Below are 16,679 nucleotides of genomic sequence, written 5' to 3'. Positions count from 1 at the left end.
GCAGGGTATATACTATCCATGACAATAAATCTCAAAATTGCGAAAATTTAATCTTCAATTTACATATCAATCACATTTATATGGCGGTAGATTAGCGAGTATTTGTTCTAACAGCTTAGGGATATGTTTCATAAAAGACTAATGAAATATATGCATAATTTAATATAACATAAACCGACGAGTGAGACCGCCTGTACAACCTGCATGCTGAGTTTTAGAATTTAAGGTGTAGTATTAATACATTTATATTCACATAAATCTGACGATAAAGTTTTTAAAAAAGGAAAAGAAAAAGCATCAATTGATGTTAAACAAAATTTTGTGAAGAAAGCTAGCTAAGTTTGCTCAAATCTAAATATGACACCATCGTGCAGAATGTGCTTCCATTATGACAATGTTGACCCCATGAAATGAAGATTTTTTTTCAAATGCTGGGATAGTAAAATTTTGGAGTGCTTTCTTTTCATTGTATTACTTTTAGTATCAACAATGTTAACATTCTATACACTCAAAAATGGAAAAACTTAAAGCGAATATTAAAGGTTTCATTAATCCTAGTGGCGCTATGACTAGGTTGACAAAATCGGAGTCCTTCTACAGATACGATTTTTTAGGCCTATAGGTTACCTCCCAAACAGAGAAAGATTTTTTTGCATATATATATATATATATATATATATACCTCGACCAAACAGGGGGTGTTCCAGGAACAAGCTTCAATCGTCGGGCTAAAATGTGCAATGTCATCCAGAATTTTGACTTAATCGACATTTGGCGGGAGAGAAACCAAACTAGTATGAACTTCACAAGGAATTCCAACATTGACAACTCTATTGATTGTAGGCTAGATTTCTTCCTGATCTGCAGGTCATCTTCGGAATTCCACTACTATCTTTTCTTTATTCGGCTCAGACCATTCAAGTGTAGCTCTGACTTTGTTTTTAGTTAGCAACAGAGAGAAAGATATGTGGAAGTTAAACACCGCACTTTTAAACGATCCTAAGTTACGTTGGTCTTATCAGAGAAACAATTTCTGAAACTTGCTGTCTTGCTACACTGGGGATAACCATAGCCTGTTGTGGGAAATTTGTAAATTCAAAATGAGGTCAGTGTTCATTACCTACTCAGAATCCCTCTCCATTGAGCGTAACATTAATTAGTCCTTAACTCTTTCAATTAAGCATTTCATAACAGTTACGTATCTAATGAACATTGGAGAGCGTGTATTACTCTAATTCCAAAACCTTATAGAAAGACCAGATTTAAGGAAAAAAATGGCGACCCATTGCATAAATCGTATGAAGGAGGTCCTCCATGATTTAATTAGTCCAGAACGACCTTTAAAAGGTTGCTTGAGAATATGCATCAAGGAAATATTCAATGTTGTGACATACACTAAGTGTACCTATGTATTTACTGGTCACTGCAAATTATATCTATGAGTGATGAACTATGAATAGTCTTAAAGGTTTCTATGATAATTGACGATTTTCTTTCTTTATCGTTTCCTCTTGGAAGAGTCGTGGCTTACATTAATCTGACAAATAGCAATTTAGTGACCAATATTCTGTTTATAATATTACATGTGCCATCAACTCCATTTCTGCGTTTGAGGTGAATGATGAATATATAACTAAAGAGGCTATCTCTCGTAGTATTAGAGCAGTAACTTACAAACGAAGATCGCCGAAATTGTGGCAAGTAAACAGAGTCAACCATCAAGTTAGCGACCTTGTTCCGGTGTTATTGTAATGATAAATTTAGGGAGGGGGGGGGGGGGGTGCGATTAACAATGTGTCGCAAAGTTTGCATTGCTGTGTGTGAGGTTCAAAGGGTGGGGGAGGGCGTTGCGGTGGGGGTTGAAAGCCACACTCGGAATTTAAGAGAAATCGACTTATGAACAATTTACCCCGACTGATAATGGTGGCGCTGGCATTCCCCGTCCCGCTGCGCACTTCCTTTGCGCACCTCCTTTGCGCACGCTACCTGCAAAAGTGACAAACGACGCCAAAAAAAAGAGAGAAAAAAAAAACAAAACGTGAACTGTACAGCGAAAGGTCTTGCGCTAATCCGTGAAACATATGCTGCATCTTACTAATACAAACTAGCGAGATCGAGAAAAAAGTGTTTGAAGAAAGAAACCAGAAACAGAAGCAATTAACAGAAATGAAAGGAAAAGAAATATCGCTTCCAGAAAAGTCATTCGGTTGTAGAAATAGATCAATCAAGGATATGTTTTATTGCATTACTAGAGGCTGTATTGTTTCACTATCATAACGATACTCAGACACAATCAATCAAGAGGTTACTGTGTTTTTCTTCTCACTTTTGTTTCAATTTTGACGGAGGGATAACGTTTTTCATAAATAATATTAAAATGTAAACTTGTGCAGTCAGCATTCACGAGAGAAGAACACATAGACGCCCGATAGAGTTGTCATTAAAAACATGCATTGTGACTGATCTTGTTTGAATGTAATTAGAAGCTCTCTATCACAAACTTATAAGTGGTGCATGTCATACTTATATATTATGAATACACATACATAATATATCATGAATACAACTTCTTGTCTGGAAGAGACATGTGACGGAGGTTACAGAATATTATGTTCATTAAAAAGCAAAGAGTTGCTAGTTGTTTCAATAAAAAACAGGTTTGCAAAAAAAAAAATGGCTTGACCGTAAATAGCAAGCAGACTTATATGTTGATAGCTTTGTGGGTTTTGATTTCTGTTTATTTGCTTTCTGTTTATATATATATATATATATGAATATAAATATATATATATATATATATATATATATATGTATATATATATATATATATATATATATATATATATATATATATATATATATATATATATATATATATATATATATATTAATTGTAATGATATATCTTTGCCACTGCAATGCAATTTGGTTCAAAAGATTGATTTTGTTGTGTTACTTCTAAATCTCATACCCACTTACCTGACCTGGCTAGGTTTTCTTAAATTTAAGACCCTATAAATCAAACTTGAAATGTTTTTATCAAAAATTATTTTATCAGCTGATAATTCACCCTTACGTTATATTAGATTTAAATCCATAGTCTCTCTTAGTTCATTTTGAAGATGAAATAACTAACGAATTTGAAAGAGTAAACTGCATGGTAGCCCTAAAGATGAGAAAAGTTATCCTGCAGGGGTTAGATTAAACGGTCAATAACTTTAAAGTAATATGCGACTAAGTATGTCCACGAGACAAGGATTATACTCAAAACACCCATCCATGTGATCTCTTGGAGACCGCTTTCCCCCAAAGTACGGCTTAAAGCTATTTAAAAGTTAGCGATAAGTCAAGCTGTCTCATCGGATAAATCACTTGAATCTAAGCGTTTTGTTGTTTTAAGTGGTCAACAAATTTACATTGATCATTCGGCCAATCCGGACTTTCATTTTATGCCTTATTTTAAGCACAGATCGACTTTTGAAGTGCCATTACTTAAATTAATGAACGACAGCAACAAAGACAAAATAAGTTTCTTTTTTAAAGAAAAAGAAGACAAAAAAACGCAATTGCTCAGAGGCATGGGATTACTAATATGACCGAAAAATACCCTGTTGTATTTTACGAACAGGAATATCACGATAATGAATTAAAAGCCAAGCGACATGCAGAGCTGATTTTTAATTCGCTTGAATTTCATTATTTAGAGAATAAAAATCTCTGACTCGGACACTGTCCACAAAAAAGAGAGTTTTTTTTCAACTTACTACGTAATTACTCTTGTGACGTCATAGAGGGAGCGCAATCCATTACAAAACATTAAAGGGTGACGACATTATCCAAAGGAGTCGTCGTCTTCTTCAACTTACTCCTCTAAAACCGACTCTAACAAAAAAGGGAATCTTTTCCCTTAAAATTAATATAATGATATTACCTTCGAAATTTATTAAATTCTGTAACTGGATGTGTGATCAAGTGACTTCATCACAACTAAAAATAATAATTTCAACCACGTAGATGTCTTGATTGCATCAGTTGAAATAATGAAAAGAACAAAGACGTTTTGAGAAGTTGCCGATGTGTGTCATCACATATTATTGCGCAATTTACTTATCTGAATAAAATGAATACATTTTTAATAAAGATTATATCTCAGCAACTGAACGATCTGTTAAGATTTGGGTTGGAACAATTTTGTTTCTTTTAACTTCCTCTATGGCATACATTGTTTTAATTTTAATTTTTTGGGAAATCGTGTTTTCTTGTACGTTATTCCTTTAATATCACATCTTACGCAAACAAAACCCTAAAATATGCTGGTGATGTGTGACACGTTTTCTACTTTTACTACTTCGGTGGGAAAGAAAGCATTATCTGTGTTGATACAAAAGCGACCTACTTCGATTGGCTAATATTCATATATATGTTCTATATTGACTTTAATCGCGAAATCTTCAAAGTTCTGTCACATTCAATATTCATTTCCGCTTTTCTTCCCCTGGGTCTTCTTTTAACCTTAGCTCTCTTTAAACTTCTGTTTTGTTTGCTCGGTTAGTCGCGTTAACCTGCTTTCCGCCTAAGAATCAACAAAATTTAGGTTTATTCAAATAAACTCAATTGTCACTATTCATTTATTTAAAGTTCGTAAAATTTAAGGTAAAATCCACTAATGCACCTATAACGACGTGAACGGGAAAAATCCCCTGGAGAAATTCAGGTAAAAACTAATTAAATTGTTATTGCTTAATAATTAGTGTGCCAGTTTCCAATGCAAAAACTTACCCTATAAGTGAATACTCTGACCAGGGGCTGAGTTTTCATTTAGAATAACAGCACTCCCTGACCTAACAGACTACAATAATAATAAAGAGGGGGAGGAGGGGGTGGGGGGGGGGGGGCTTGTCATCCAATTCTGCTCCAGTTCTTTTAAGTCAACCTTCTTGGAGTGGTGTCTGTCCTCATCTGTAAATTACCACATCGGTTGATTTGAATGGACGTCGGTCACCTGAAAATAATTTCGATTTTTAAGTTGGTTAGTCGATGACTAGTAGATTAATGGAGGACGTACTCATGCGGTGGATGAATTTGTGGGTTGACAACTCTCTGAGACAGCTAAGGAAACTTCCATTCCATTTCGAAGATATCTTTGTTTTAAATATTACAATTGAGCAAGTCTTATTATGATATCATCAACATCTACATATGATTGAAATTTTGTAAAAGATTCATTATTGAATTTGTCTTCATTGAAAAAAAGAAGCAAAAACAGAAAGTAGAATGAAAGTAGAGCGATGTCACCTGCTTGAATGACAGCATCTCATATTTACCAAACATGCAGTCCCTGCAGACATTAATGTTAAACTACTATATATCCTAAACGAAATAGAGTTTTCATAAGTATTTTTGATGAGTTGTTTTTATCACGCATGACATTGGTGTTGTTTCTGCTTTCAAAACAGCACAACTATATCGACAATGTTACTTCTAAATCATGCTTAATTGAAGGCCTACATTAAAGGGAAGATGTTAACTCCGCCTCGCAAATATCTCTCTTTGCAAACTGAAGTCTATAATTCCAGATTTATGCGATTAATTGATGTGAATACTGTTTGTAAACTTCGACGTATCACCTTATAAGAAATCTTTGCTCGAAAGAACTAAATCTATTTCTTTTTCGTAAAGTCATTGTAAATCGTAAGGAGGCAACGGAATTAAGGTTATGATCGTAACTTCTCAAGAAGGAAGCAGTGGCCTCGGGTGAGGGTTTTTGTGGCCTGGAGGTTCAGAAGGGGTGAGAGATGGTGGCTAACAAACATGTATTGACATCTTATATAACGCTTCCATCGAGTACTTGTTGGTAATCTAATGAAACCAGCAAGTGTCATAAGACTATCAAGTATGCTGTTATGTCGGCTCCACACACACACACATTCACTCTCGAAAGGTTACCGTCGGTGTAACATTTCCCATCGAAGCGAACCCTCTCAACTCGACAGAAACGAAGGCTGACATCCTTTTTTTTTTAAATTTTGTTTTCCTTAACAAGATGCAAGAATCTTTTACGTGTCGAGATATGTCTGTGCTTGTTTGGCTTGAGGTATACAATTTGAAGTTTCATTATGAAGGGCATGAATGGGAATCACATGTCTTTTTCAATCACACTCCTCAGCCTTGACGAGTCCTTGTTGGGCGTTCGAATGTCCAAAGGGTGAATTCGTATGCGGTAACCTGACCAAATGCGTGAAGCAGAAATACCAATGTAACGAGATAGATGACTGTGGGAACAACGCTGATGAAGAGGAAGAAGTGTGTAGTGAGTATCTGCATTATTCTAATTATATACTATGATAGTTCAATTGACCCATATTTTTTAGGTTTCCTAAAACTAGCAAACCTGAGAGTTAAAAAACTGTGTAAAAAGGAAGTGGGACTGACGTTTCGATCCTAGCAGGATCTTCTTCAGAGGCTGAATGACAAGTAACAGTAACAGAAGGGACAAAAACAAGTACAGAATACAGACAGGTCAATGAGTAGGGTAAACACCAAAGAGGTGTAAAGGGATACCAAAGAGATGTAAAGGGATTAGTAGACAAAGGATGGAGAGACGATACCAACAGGGAGGGGAGGAGAGGTAGGAGATAAACTGAAGGACAAAGAGAGGATTAAGGAAAGAGGGTGGGGGAATAGATAGGAAAGTGTGGAGAATGAAGGTGAAAAAGATCTGGGAGAAGCGGGGTGACAGTGGGGGCACGAGGGGAGATAGAGGGGCGGTGGGGGGGGGGGAGCAGAAGAAAAGATTAGTCATGTCCTTTCTGAGAGTTGAGCCATTGAGGTTGTATGGTGCGAAGTCAAGTTGCATCCACAGTCTCTCTCTGTAAGGATATGTCATTAATGGTATGGTTGGGAAGGTTAAAGTGTTCTCCAACCGAGGTCTCAGTCTTCATGGTGTTGACTGTGGATCTGTGACCAAAGAACGGCATATTGAGGGTGGTTTTAGTTTCACCAACGTACTGGATGCCACAAACACTAAACGAGATCAGATAGATGGCATTAGAGGTTGTGCAGGTGAGTGATGTGACCCTTGTGTGTGAGTTGGGTGCTGTGGCTGGTGATGGAATTGGATTCAACAACGTGGTGGCTGCAGACGATGTACCTCGAAGTACGATCAAACTTTAAAGTACTATGCTGAATGGGTGTAGGGTTAGAAGTTGTAGGTGGAACAACAGCACGCACAAGATGGTCCCGGAGGTTGCGTGGACGTCTGTAGGCAACGATGGTTTTCAGGGATGGCTCGTTGGAGTCTATCTGAAGTAAGGAGAATGTTGTGGTTGTTAGTGGTGATTTGCTGAAGAGGAAGAAGATTTGGGTGGAAAGCAACAACCAGAGTTGGCTTGTTGTGGCAAACTCTTCCCTTTTTGACCTTCACTGCCAATGTAGATGGTCTGGATAGGGAGCGGACTCTCTGAATGGCTTCACGCACCCTTCTGACACTATGGCCTCTGGCAATAAGTTTTTTTTTTAAACATCTGTATGACGAACTAAAGAGGAATTGTTAGAGCAAATGCAACGAAAACGAAAGGTTGACTGTAGGCAATTCCATACTTCAATTGTGCAGTGGCGGGGATGTGCAGCTGGAAGAATGTAGATACTGGTGTGTGTCTGTGGGTTTGTTGTATAAGTCAGTGGAGAGAGAACCGTGCTCCTTGCAACCAGTCACATCGAGGAAGTTAACATGAGAGTTAATGGCATAATTTACGCACTAAATTTGTGACTCAATTTGAGGGAGACGATCCATTCAGTGTGTTGTATGACACTTTTTATGATTTTTGTGATGTTAGTCACATTTCACAAATTAAGTGAAGTCGTAATAATGTTATGATGTGTTTCTATAGCGCCTTCCATCGTTACCAATTATCACCCTCAAAAATTATTCAAAGCAAAACTTAATGAATCAAACAAACAAAAAATAAAGGGGAAATTATAATACAAGATGATAAACACGTATTATACAGCAGACTTGTCGTGAGTCTGTTAATTCTTGTAATCGTATTCTAGCATATAGTTTTCTGTTCTAGTACTTCATCCATGTGTCGGCCTATACTCGAACTCCAACATATTGAATATATTTTTTTAGTTTAGATATAAGTGCAAGATGAAGAATTCGTAACCGCCCTTAGAACTTGTTACTCGTACTCATTTTAAGTGGAATTGTACTTTACAAGCGCAGTATGGTTTGTTAATGCATTTGTACAGACCTTGTCAGTTTGCATATTCTGTTAAGATAAACTTGTGACCTTGAAGTTGAAAATCGTTTCTTGTGAGATTTTGTTGAAAATTTTGAAGGGAAACATGCATGGCATGGCGAAGGAACAATAACAACTAAAACTTGAAAAGATGTCAGTCATAAGTTTAAAATTGAAAGGAAAAGAAAAGATTTTCCAGTCCTTAGGTTAGGCTTAAATTCTTGGGGAAATCCGTTGTTGTTATATGCATTTACGTTGACAGCTCTAAATTGAGTTGAATATATAGTAATATTTTACAGCTATATGTGATTTGAGAGCTGTCGGTCTGATTTAGCTCTGATTTAGCGATCCCTAGCATGATGAATGAAACAACAAACAGATGGCGCCATTCTCATACCCTATTGTGTATGATGTTATGAGGGCCTTTGTGAGCTCCCGTAGATACACTCTTAAGAGGATAGCACCTCAACTGGTAACACTTGATAACTTCAGAAAAATGGGGCCATTTTAAGCTGAGTAAAGTAGTTATGACATTTTAAGTCTATCCCAGAGTTGCTGAAATAGTCATAAGACTAATTGGACGTTCAGTTGAGAACCCTAAGTGGAGTACAAATCTTATTTATTATTCTAGTTCTAATTAAACATCCCTCTATATGTATGGATAAGTCTGGAAGCTTAACACGTCCCTGGAGGTACAATTTAACATATTCAAAGTAAAGGCATATATACAGATGATATTTGTACGGTGTCGTATTTAGTAATACAAGATTGTTGCATGAAGTGTAACTTATACTTGTCTATAGCTTCTATATTAACTGTGTTAATCTTAAACTCAACAATATCTGAAATATAACAAGAACACTTCTGTTATTAATTAAGAAAGGGGTTGAAGCAATAAAGCTTACACATTTTCACGTATTTCGAATATGACTTGGAACATTGGCGTCTGATTATAAATCATGAAGCACACACAAAACAAGACAGCACGAGCAATAGCCTCGGGCATTCAGGCTTTCTATGAATACTGAAGTAATTGTTGTATATATATATATATATATATATATTTATATGCGTGTGTGTATATATGTATATACACATACATATATATATATATTTATGATACCTTTCTTCAAATTTTAAACATTTAACGTTTGTTCGGTGTTTACAAATATCCCCTTTTATATCCAGGACGTGTCACGAATTCCCGCACACTGCAAGGTTAACGAAAATGGGATCACTTGCAAGGCATGACGCAAATCCAGGCTAATGTTATTGAGGCGTACTAGAATCATACAGTTTACAACAGTGTACAACGTGACGAAAGATTAGCATATTTCACCCAATGAACGAAATTAGGAGCCTCAATACTATATCATTTACACTGGATACTAGACTTTTTTCACCCTTCCAAAATAACTTTTGAATCTTCATGTGAATATTTGTTACATTTCATAATTGATAAAAGCTAAGATGGTTAAGACTTGTGTATGGCCGACGAAATTATGATAATCGAAAGAGTTATTCGCGAAGTAATATAATAGTGTTCATTTGGTGAAACAAATGTCCTTCGGTGTGTTACGTACCGGCAGTTTGCTTAATAGTTACAATCAAATTTTATTTATAGACTACATTCTTGGTTTGAGAATTTTACGACGACAATTTAACATCTGCATTAAATCTGCGTCGAAGAGAAAACCTTAATAAATGTCTTCATCGCCTTTGCAAGACATAATTGCACATCTATTATGCAAATGATAATGACATTTTTATATCACGGTACATTGAATAATAGCCTCTGTGTATGTTTGAGCCGTCTAGATGGTGACATATACTCTTAACAAAAACATATCATGTGTCTCGTTATGAAAGGTGAAGTTATTGCGTTCAATGGGAATGGTTCATGCACTTGACATGTTCATATAAAGACTACATTACTTATGCACGTACAATGACGTAACATAATACTTAAGTTGCCACGCGGTACGCGCTTTTTTCTCAGAGTTGTGATATTGCATTCATTGAGAGGAAACTGTACTCACATATCACGTGGCGCTACATGTAGGCTTGCTCGCCGAGTTGATATTGTAATACCCGGGCCGCTCATCGTCTGCACTGTTTACGTGGGTAGCACTCACGTGACTAGTTAACACTAAGTAGCTGACCTAAAATAGAGGGCGACAGATATGATGACCAACAGCATCCCACTATTTCATTACTCACTGAAGTGATATTATACTGACTGATAAGTAACTGTACTTATAATCGAGGTGACACTATATACTCACTGAGGTGACAATTTAATCACTGGTGTGATATTGTTCTCACTGTGAAGAAACTGTACTCCGTGGGTGACACTGTACTCACTGGGATGAGAATGCACTAGTAGTTACCCAAACCATTCACTGTGATTATTGTCTAGCATTTTTGGACAACCCCATCTAAACTTGGGTATGGTCCATGCTAATTTAGTTTAGTTCATGATAATTAGATTGACCTTATAGTGACCTAGTACATAAGTTGACGACACGCGGTAGCAATCTCTCTCTCACTCGCTCATATACCTACTGCCAAATAGATGTGACCTCAATGCTAAATTTTTCGTCCTGTGTTGTAACTTAAGTAGGCATGCATGCATGCATGCATGCTTGTGTCGTTACTATAGCCTAGCTTCGTAAAACGTATGTCACACAATGGTGCACTGTTAGTATATACCTATTGATACTCCACCTCATATATTGCTCAGTGCAAATTTAGTTCCTAACAGCAGCTTTAGGCCAATGTCTTCCCTGAATAATTTTACAGCAAATTTCGGAGTAAATGTACGCATATACCGGAAAAGTGCATTTCAGAGAATTTTCCTATCACTCTAGACATCACAAGTTTTGAACTCCCCCCGCCCCCCCCCCATGCCCAACTAAAAACAAAAGAAGTAGAAGAGGAAGAAAAACAGAAGATATACAGTGTTTTGTTTTCGATTTGCTTTCTCAATATATTCCAACATATGCAGAAATATGGCGCTGTCATTATCCACAAATCATGCTTTTGTTTTTGGAACTGATAATATCCAATATTTGTAACTAAATTATAACTAATCTACAACCAGAAGCTATATTTCTTCCACGCGCCGTTTACAGTCTGCGTACACAAGTCTATATGAATGATAATGTTCAATTTAAGTTTAACATTCACCTCAAGCTTCCGAACAATACTGTTTACTGAACCTGTATATAGGAATTAGGGGGTGCAAAGTAGTTTTCATCAAACAACTATTTTTGTGTATAATGCAAGTGCGGTAGTCTTGTAACATGTTAGAAAAATTAAAAAAGGAAATATAGCTACAAGATTGACAAATTTTCATCATGAAAAAACATTTTCATATGCGAATAAATATTTATGAACGAATCATAAAGTTACTTGCCAAAATATCACCTTTAGTGCTGATAACGTCACAATATTGATACAAATTTAAAACAAAAAAATGACAAATTGATGTAATACACATACGCTATACAATTGCGTATGACAGTATGAGTAAGGACAGACGTCTTGGTTGTCAACAAAGGCGATGAAGCGTGGGACTTTGAATTAAGGCGTTTTACAACTTGCGAAATTACCTCAAAACGTCTCGACTTTTTGTTTTTATATTTCCAACAAAACTTAAAGATTCTTTAATTACAATTTTTTTATCTCTCGTTCATAGGGAACTTTATAAAAGAAAAGGTTATACAGGAATGAGGGAAGGCGCAGATGGGAGCTCTAAGTAAAAGCGTCGATGTAATGCGTACTAATGGATGTAGGCGGATCTTTTTCTTCAATTTGACGTTCGCAGGGATACTTGTTAGATATTAAAATAAAACCAAATACTAAAACGTACCCTACCGCAAGCTGACTGTCATTTGATTTTCTCATGAGTTGGTATGTCGTTTAGAATAAATATGGATGTCATATCATTTTCCTTTTAAATCGTAAACAATATTTTATGTAACTTTCTCAGAACACTAGTAAGAATTAACGTTCATATAAAAAGGGGAAGCAATTTCTGAACAGGTTTTTATGTATTAGTTCCTGTGGACCTGTTACAAACTACTTAATAATAAATAGCTTTTTTTATATTCTTCTTTGTATGTTCTGGCCGAGCATAATTGTTTATGTTTTTAGAGCAGCGTCATAACATGAACCATGCTTTTCTTCTAATTTAAGTTTAACCCTTTTTTGATATATTATTTATCATTGCACTATTCACCTTTGTTACCCATTTCCATGCACACGCTTAGTTCAACTCTGATTCGCCGTTAACAGTTACGCTATCCTGCTCATATATATAATTAAATAAGATCATTTCTATACTGAACGCCTTCAAAAAGACTTCCCTAGAGGTTGTGTACCCTTATTATTCGCAGAAATTGAGGATTATCAAATTAAAGAATGTAATTGTATATGAATGAGTAAACGCTTCTAGCATACCGAGGAAGAAAGTAATAAGAGATTCGTCGTATATTTAAATAGGTTTAAAGCTTTCTGTCTTTCTTTCTTAATATATATATATATATATATATATATATATATATATATATATATATATATATATATATATATATATATATATATATTTCGTTCTGTGTTTTGTAGATGTCAAAGGTCATTTCAAATCACAAGTAGTCAAAATCGGAGTTTATGGAGCCTGGCTAAATGAGAGAAGTGCCTTTGCGTTCATATCCTATATATTCCAGGTTTGGTAGCGTGTACCCACCCCGTCTGTGGTAGTGGCGTAGTATATTAAAAAGTATTAGCGAAAATATCGAAAACCAACAGTGCCAAAACCAATCCCACAACTTTGAAATATTTATCATGAAAGATACCTAAACAAAGCAAGGTTTTTTTTGGTACACTTTTGTCAATGAACTTTTCATAATCTACTGATTGACTGCGCATTTCTCTCCACAAATTGGATTGATAAACTAGTGAGGCAATCTCTTACCGAATCGTATCGTATGATGATAATATGCCTCAAATCCCGCGTGAATGTTTAAAGTTTGCTTGCTAACAAAATGTGCAGTACGGAAACGTACTTTCAAGGGTGAACGGGAAGAAAGAGTAGAATGAACTACCTATACATATATATATATATATATATATATATATATATATATATATATATATATATATATATATATATATATATATATATATATATATATATATATATATATATATATATATATATATATATATATGAATACTTGCTTTCTTTAGGTACCGTTCAAAACTTGAGTTTAACAGAAAATAGATTATAATTATAAATCATATTATGTGTATGTATGCATTTTATAATGGAAGAGCGTGTTGTTCATTGGCACGATAGCTCCCATAAGATAAGGTTATGAAAAAAGGGTGATGTTATTTTCTTATTATATGGAATAATTAATAGCAATGTTACAATACAAACCAACAGCAACATTACCAAATTAAAATGTATTCAGCAATATGTTATAAAAGAAAGGCAAAAAGTAGGCAGGCAGTTATGTGAAGAATGTATTGTTTTTGAGTTATTTACCAAACTTGAACCCAGAAAGTGTACAGGGAAGGGCTGTCATGATCTTTCTAATCTATCTTTAAGCTGTCACAAGTGACCCATAGTAATATCTATGGATATTACAAAGATTTAATTTCAAACTCTTACGATGACACCACGATCAGATAGAGCGGTGACTTATCTAACATAGAAGAAGAAGAAGAAGGAGAAGGGGAAGAAGAAGCAGGAAAAAATGAAGGCATAACAAGAAGATGAGCTTATACAAACGATGTGGAAGTACTTGTATTTTTTTAATCTCAATTCGCTATGATCTCTAGCGTTTTTGGGATCAATTGCACTTAAGAAATTTCCTTCCGATTCGGCAATTATCTAGATCTTGAAATTGTCGCTTATGATTCTGTATGAGACTGAAGTTGTAAATAGCCTAGTTTGAAACGTACGTAAAACGCTAACATGAAAAACAGCTCGGGTATGATTTATTGCTAAAATAGAAAAAACTCAAAACGATATCGCGTAATGCCTGCAGACAATAATTCAGAAAGTTCGGTTTCGATGTATAGACTAAATATTGTTACGTTTTGAAATATAATATTCTGAGGAGTATGTTCAGTAGCTATGAAAATCTTAAGGACATGTATCTGTCTGTTTGTTCAATCGTTTCAGTAAAACCTATCGAGTTTTTTTTTAAGATCTGTACTTTCCTTAGTTATAATCTTATTGTTGTATTCTCCTTGATGTGTCGATATATGATGTCTTCATTTGTGTGCTGTCATTGCCAATGTTTTCAACACGTACAGGGTATATGTAGAATTTCATCAAATGCATGTTTTTTTTTTCCGGGTAGAAATACAATTTTTTCTGCTGCAAATTGATTTAGATGCGATGTCGAAGATGGCCAATCGAATTATACAGTTAAGGATAGGCAACTTGTTCTGTGTTTAAAAGGTCTATATAGGTATATTTCGCTAAACAAGGGAGAATCATTTTGTAGTTATTCTGTGCACTATAAAACCATCATACTTTAAGAACCTGCCGCTTTGTTGTATTTGAGAATCATGCTACTTCAAGTACCCAAATGCACTCGACACATCTAGTGACTGTTCGCTTCGGTTTCCGTTGTCATGGTTACATAGACAGCAAACTTCAAAAGCCGTTAGCTTTAAGTCAGTTTTTAATTTATAACAGAAAAGAGAGTTACATCTCATTTTTATGACTTATGGTTCTGCAATCAAAATTTCATTTTCTTCTCCATATTTTTTCACGTCCTTTCCAGTCTCTATTTCAGTAATAAATTTTATACTGCAGATGATATTCTCAATTTGTTGGTTTTCCCCCAAACTGTCAGTTTTATTACTTTGACAAGGCGTTAGGAAAAAGAAAAAAGCTTGAAATAAAAAAAATGAGGCTGCACTATGTAGACTCTGACATAGACAGGTATATCCGTTCCCTTTAGAGTATACTTAAAAGTACTGTAGCTGAAATATGAAACGAGAATATTACCTCGTTTTTTTTTTAATCAAAATTCGAAAAAAAAGAAGAAGAGGAAGAAGAAAGAGGGCGTAGGACAGGCATGTTTTAAAATCCTGATAGTTTGTGTTTCAAGAGGTATAAGATGAATCATGTCTTTATATATCTAATTAAGTGATGTTATTAATAACATGTACTGTGAGGGGGAAGTTTTTGTGCAGGAAATGTTCCTTCCGAAAGCATCTTTTCTGTGGATTGTTAATATCGCTAAAAGCTACTTTTAAAGGAAACTTCCTAATTAAACTATAGTATAAATTTTGTGATGATATTCGAACCTGAAGTTAATCATCGATATACAGTTCGTATAATGTTCAAATTTTAATGATGAAGTAAAACTATTTTTTTTTTGATAAATCCCTTTTTCATGCATGTTCTATGGAAATATGAAAGAAAGATTTGTCTGTGCTACGAAAAGTTGAGAACGAAACGGAATCATTATTACTTGTTCAATCCATGATCCCTTCTCTTTTGGGAGTGAAACAGAAAACCTTGGAAGCAAAATTGCTAGAAGAAAATGCCAATATTCTAGCAAGAGTATCAGCATGCTGTAACAATTGAACAACAACATGTCGATATTAAAATCAATAGGTTATGTCTCAATTTCAAAAAGTTGAGAACGAAACGGAATCATTATTACTTGCTCAAGATCTTTTCTTGTTTTTTCTTTGGGGGGGGGGGGGTGAAACAGAAAACCTTGGAAGCAAAATTGCTGGATGAAAATACCAGTATTCTAGGAAGAGTATCAGCATGCTGTAATAATTGAAGATCAGCATGTCAATATTAAAATCAATAGGTTATGTCTCAATTTCGAAAAAGTTGAGAACGAAACGGAATCATTATTACTTTCTCATTATCTCTTCTTTTTCTAAGTTGCGAAAGAAAACATTTGACGAAAATAACATTTTATTGCTCGTAATTTTATTTTGAGGAAAAACTCATTACATATAGCTTTCATATAAATGTCTGCGACCAAATAAGAGAATGCTGCATTAAAGGGATATTCCAGTGACAAACAATGTCAAAAAAATCTTTTATTAGAAGTGTCGCCTTTTCAAATATCTGTTTCTGCAAAGTGGCTGAAAATTACGTTGACTGCAAAGGTGAAAATAATTGTTTCGCATCCAAAATTGCAATAGTCGTGTTTACATGTTAAGTTTGCTTACAAAAGACAAAAACAATATGCCCTCTGGCCTAAAACAATCTATAGAGTAATGGTTGTATTATTATTTCTCACGGAACAATTTCGAAAGACGAATCGATCTGATTGGAACTCGTGATTAAACCCTAAAATCCTATAAAGAAAAAAAATGGAAACATGATTATATTTAATTTGGGGCCGAAAATAGCATAAGAAACGATACAGTTGGGCACAACCTTTA

The 16,679-nt window shown here is 35.0% G+C and overlaps 1 protein-coding gene across 1 annotated transcript in view; it reads left to right on the top strand.

Moving 5' to 3' along the window:
- LOC139979373 (relaxin receptor 1-like) overlaps positions 1 to 16,679 on the top strand; it is an 83,349-nt gene that overhangs the window by 39,641 nt on the left and 27,029 nt on the right. The window contains exon 2 of the mRNA XM_071990099.1: positions 6,167 to 6,310. Within this exon, the coding sequence (XP_071846200.1) occupies positions 6,167 to 6,310 (144 nt within the window). The remainder of the gene's footprint in view (positions 1 to 6,166; positions 6,311 to 16,679) is intronic.

This window comes from Apostichopus japonicus, chromosome 14, assembly GCF_037975245.1.
Source record: "Apostichopus japonicus isolate 1M-3 chromosome 14, ASM3797524v1, whole genome shotgun sequence".
In the NCBI taxonomy this organism is placed as follows: domain Eukaryota; kingdom Metazoa; phylum Echinodermata; class Holothuroidea; order Aspidochirotida; family Stichopodidae; genus Apostichopus; species Apostichopus japonicus.
Note: the sequence above shows the minus strand (reverse complement) of the source record. Positions and strands in the feature narration are given on the sequence as shown.